At 34.9% G+C, this 5,390-nt stretch overlaps 1 protein-coding gene across 1 annotated transcript in view; it reads right to left on the bottom strand.

Annotated features, from left to right (window-relative positions):
- LOC111630148 overlaps window positions 1-1,111 on the bottom strand; it is a 5,167-nt gene extending 4,056 nt beyond the window's left edge. Inside the window, exon 1 of the mRNA XM_023374199.1 lies at window positions 16-1,111. Coding sequence (XP_023229967.1) covers window positions 16-1,111 — 1,096 coding nt within the window. The remainder of the gene's footprint in view (window positions 1-15) is intronic.
- Window positions 1,112-5,390: the final 4,279 nt, after the last annotated feature.

Genomic DNA, 5,390 nt, shown 5'->3' on the forward strand with positions numbered 1-5,390 from the left:
TGTATTTAGAAGGACCTTGTGCCGTTTTTATATCTTTATTATCCTCTAATTTTCTAATAATTCCCTTAATCACATTCCTCTTGTAACCCAATGTTCCTGCCAATTGCATAATTCTTTCTAACTCTGCATCCCGGTCTATAACGCTTTCACAGTATATAAAGGCCCTCCTAACCAATGCTCGAAACGCTGCTATTTTATACCTATAAGGGTCATTAGAGTTTGCAGGGATATATAGTGGACTATGTGTTGGTTTAATGAATACGTTGGTGGATATACGTCCTCTCCTAAATATGATACTAATGTCTAAGAAATGTACCTTCATAGAGCTTTTTTGCTCTAGCTTCAACCTAAGACCTTCCTCGTTATCGTTAACTCTATCTACGAATTCAGCAATTGCTCGATTGTTTTTCCATAAAATGAATACATCATCTACATATCTCTTGTAGTATACAATATTTCTTTCAAAGCTACTCAGTATTTTTCTTTCTAGTTTTCTAACGACAAGCTCGCATAGGAGCCCTGAAATTGGGCTTCCCATTGGGACCCCTCTATTTTGTTTATATGTTTGGCCTTCAAAAACGAAAAAGGATTCGCAACATACTAGATTAACCATCTCTGCAACCTCATTACCGTGCTGTGCTAACATTGGGTTTACTCTATTCAAAAACTCCAAAAGTGCTTCTACACACGCTTCAATCCTAATAGAAGGGTACAAACTTTCGTAATCTAAAACAGTTCCCACTTCTTCATCCATTAAGATAAGGTCTTGTAGCTCTTTGACCACCTTCACAGGATCCTTTGCCACCAATTCATTACTTTCCATCATGGAAGAGAGATATACTTGCAACTTACTTGTGGGTGCTTTCCGTTTTTCCACAATAGGTCTTATTTTCTTGCCCTCTTTATGAGTTTTAGCGAAGGCGAATAACCTCGGGGTCCCTGGCCTAGGGTTTCGGCATTTTTGTAAGAAAGGTAAGATCTTCGCTAGTTTTGTTCCTTCCAGCTTTTTAATCCTTCTATCAATTGCTTCAACTATATTACTATTGATCTTAATACATTCCGTTTTTCTGATGTATTCTTCTAACGCTTTATTATACGTTTGTTTTTTCATGTTTTAGCCTGAAGATGATCCAATGAATGGATCGAAAACGTTTGTTTTAATTAAAAATAATCTCTCAGCGAAAAATAAGGTGTTGGATTACATATATGTGCAAAACAAAGTTTTGGTTCGTAAAAAATTCATTTAACATTAATCAAATCTTGTTCCTTGCAATGCAGCGGAAATAAACGAGGAAATTAAACACTACATACGTCTTATTTCTGTTCAGAATGACGAATCGAAGTCACCGACGTCATAATTTATCGCGTTTTCAATCAGTCGCGAGAAAGTAGTAACGGTATTAAATCCGTAAGTACACGGTTTCGCTATTGTGTATTTTTCGTCGACTGTTTTTGCAGCTCTTCGTGTTGAATTAATTAAAAGTTTCGTCGAACAAGATGAGGTTTGTTATCGTGTTTCAATTGCTATTTTTAGCGGTAAATTCTTGTCAAGAGTTTTGACAACATTGGAGAAATTTTTCTTGTAAGTCATCGGCAGCTGCTTCGAAACAAAGAACTTTTCCTCCATTCAAATATTAAATCAATCCTTATCCATCAAGTGCGGCGAGGAAAGGATTGACTCTCGTTTGATGCGATGTTTGGACGTAAAAAATGTACAAGAGATACAATTTATAGATTGTTATATGTCTGGGATTGACTTTGGAATCTTTACTTTCGGGTATGAAATCGAACGAGTCGAGATATTGTACGAAACAAACCACTATAAAAGAAACTTCGAGAGCGTTTCGTTTAATAACATGTCCTCTCTGCAATCTGTCGTAATAGCAGGATTGCAGATGTCGGAACTTGTAAATTTAACATTTAATAATGTCCGATCTCTGACTTCATTGCAAATATATCACTATAACTTCAGTTTATTTCCGAACAAACCTTTCCGAGAGTTAATTAATCTTTCCGAATTATACATCAAGTATGGTATGTTAAAAGTCATACCAGAACATCTGTTTTATAACCTTTACGGTTTGACAAAACTGGACTTAAGTTACAATAAAATTGAATCGATTCACCCACTTGTCTTTAGAAATCTCATTCGATTGGAATATTAGGATTTAAATCAGAATTGGATAAAGGATTTACCCAGTGACATGTTGAAAGGTCTTTCTAATTTAAGGAAATTTTATATTTATGAAAACCATGAATTATCAAAAATTCCGTCCGGATTTTTTAAGGAACTGCACAACTTGACTGAAATTAATGGACATTATTGTTCTATTTCTTCACTCGAAGAAGATGTATTTTCTGACAATTAATTTGAAAACTGTCAATTTAGGTTTAAACCAAATTGAACATCCCCCTCCAAATCTTCTGAGTAGCAACAAACTACTAACACAATTTTCCTGTTGAGGAACTTCAATATCGACACTTCCAACAAGACTTTTTCATGGTCTTTCTGAACTGCGAGAGTTAGAGTTATGGGCAAACGAATTAGAAAATCTTCCCGAAGATGTTTTTCAGAATTTGTCGTCATTGCAAAGACTCGATTTATCAGTAAATCGCCTGACATTTTTACACGAAAATATCTTTCTCCCATTGACTAATTTAACGCATCTCGATCTATCTCACAACAAGTTATTAACTAAAATTATCGGTGAGCATCCTTTCGGCAGCAGCAAGCATCTCCGTACTCTCTATTTATATGAATGGCCAGTGATAAATTGGACAGAATACAACTTAACTAGAGTCCAATTTTCAAATAATCATTTCGAAACCGTCAAATTGCCAATTTACACACCAAATCGCGTAAAAATTCAACTGTCTAACTGTAAAATCAAAACAATTTACATCGATGACAGTCAATATGAATTTCAAATGCCAACTTATGATTTAAGTAATAACGAAATTACTTGTGACCACGAACTGCAGCAATTCGTTTCTGCTCTTAAGTCAAATAGAGAAGTGGCAAAGAAAATGTTTCCAGATATAGAGAAGACGAAATGTTACGAAGAAGAAAGAAACTTGCTGGATAATACATCGCTCGTAGTCATAGGAAATTATTGTCCGATGAATTGCGAATGTTTTGCCAAAGAAAATCACGTGAAGGTGGATTGTTCGGGAAAGGAAATCGACAGAATTCCCGAAGTTCTCGTCTCGAATGCGACGATTGTCGATTTAAGTAATAATTACATAAAGGAGTTATCTGATGTCGATTGCGTGACGTGGAGAAACGTCACACATCTGCGTCTGAGTAATAATTCAATAAGTAATATTCCGGATTCTTTTCTTTTGCCAATGGTGAAATCTCTGTGGTTGGACGGAAACCGGTTAACCCAATTACCTTTCGGATTAATGAACTTCATCGACGTTTCTACAGAAGTTAAAGTCTACTTATCCACAAACAATTGGAATTGCAATTGCCATTCGCTTTTTACGAAGGACTGGTTACTTAGAAAGAAACAGAAGATTGCAGATTTCTCCAATATTTACTGCAGCAGAAATTCGTCTTCTGTGTCTTTCATCGAAATTGTTTCCAATGACGAATGCACAGAAGTTCCAAAAATCAATTTGACATCTTCAGCAAATGATTCTTTTTCGAACAAATATAATTTCGGTTAAGTTAGTTCTGTGTTTGAATAAAAAATCGCAGTGGCAGTTCTTACTTCTCTATTGTTATTCGGTTGGATTGTGTTTGCTTACTCTGTTTATTGCCGCAAAAAAGGAAACGTCGACCAAGTGGCAAAGCCAAAGGAAGAAGAAGTGATTTATTATAATATTTACACCTGACAAATTCTGTAATTTGGACAATTAAAATGCTTTGTGTTCGATCGCTTTAATGAATAATTGTTCATAAATTGTTTTTATTTTCCTTTTGCTTTCATTGAAATTAATCTTGTATACCTTTTGCCCATTTTTATTACAAATTATATTATACAATGTATAATTATTGCATAATAAAGCAGTTAATTAAGCATCAGTAAATATTGAACATCGATAATTAAACAATATTTTCTGAATATAAAATTCGAAAGTGGAAGTAACATTTTCCCGTTTTGAAAAATTATCATTAGAGAGGTTGAGGCGCACGTTTTAAACGTGTAAACGTGTACGTGTGACGTTCGGCGCCGCTTTTCCGTAAGCCTAAAAGTTTGACGATGGTGTTTGGAATGTCGAGCGTGATTCCACCGACTATCCAAACACCATTGTCAAACTTTTAGGCTTACGGGAAAGCGGCGCCGAACGTCACACGTACACGTTTACACGTTTAAAACGTGCGCTTCAACCTCTCTATTAAATTTGTAATCTGTACAAAAGGTCGCTGACGACTTTATAGTTTTGTGTAGCATAATTTTGACTTCAGGAGTTTTATTTCCATTGATTGAATTCTAATTGTTTCTTATTTGTTTAATATCCGTGTCTTTGAAGCAAATGATAATACGGCACAAAATAGATCTCATGTAAAAGTCTATTGCATTTTAACGGGACTTCGTTATTTCATAAAAGGCCTGATACACTTCAATAAAATATCTGGATTTGTCTTATTAATCTTGTTATTTCTTGTTTTTTTACCTCGTTTCTTTCGTGTACTATTAAAATATTTAAAATATCCCACCCGTTTCAAAATGGTTTCATTTCCTTCGGTTGTTCTTTGTATATCCCTACTCGTGTCCACGATTTCAGTTTTCTCATTTTTAATTTTAAGTCCGTATTTTCTAGAAATACAGTTAGTTCATTTACCTAACTTTGCACGCAACTTCACGCGAGAGCATTTAAGAACGTCTTCCTCAAATGTAGCCGTATCCTCGCTACTTCCGATTTCTTCGAGCGAAGCATCGATCGTTATAATAAACAAGAACAAGACATAGAGGTAGGCGGAGAGAATTGGAGAAAGGTGGGTAAAGATTAGACGTAGCACAATAGGGGAAAATGGACGAGTTGACTGGGCTGACCGGATATTTTGTTCGAACAGTCGATGGACGACGATGATGAATCCCCCAATCAAATAAATTAAAAAAATGTAGCAACGAATTGCTTAACTTTTCCGGCAACATTCGGTGGCGCCATCCGTTATAATATGTTATTTTGAAAACTTTTATATTTTTAACTATTATAAAATGGGAAAAAGTTTAATTTTGAGGTTAGGAATGAGTTTTATAAAAAATTGTAAATGCAAATAAGGAGTAAAATCGTCAAGTATGATCCTACTTAAGATGCATATGATTTCTTTATTTTTCTACCTTGTCGTCCTTTTACTACAAACATTTAATACCATCATTTTCCCTAATAAATGGACAAAATTTTGCAAACTTTCAGAAATATTCGACAAAAAGCACAGG

This window comes from Centruroides sculpturatus, unplaced genomic scaffold (genome assembly GCF_000671375.1).
Source record: "Centruroides sculpturatus isolate CEXI.00-Female unplaced genomic scaffold, Cexi_2.0 scaffold521, whole genome shotgun sequence".
Taxonomy (NCBI): Eukaryota; Metazoa; Arthropoda; class Arachnida; order Scorpiones; family Buthidae; genus Centruroides; species Centruroides sculpturatus.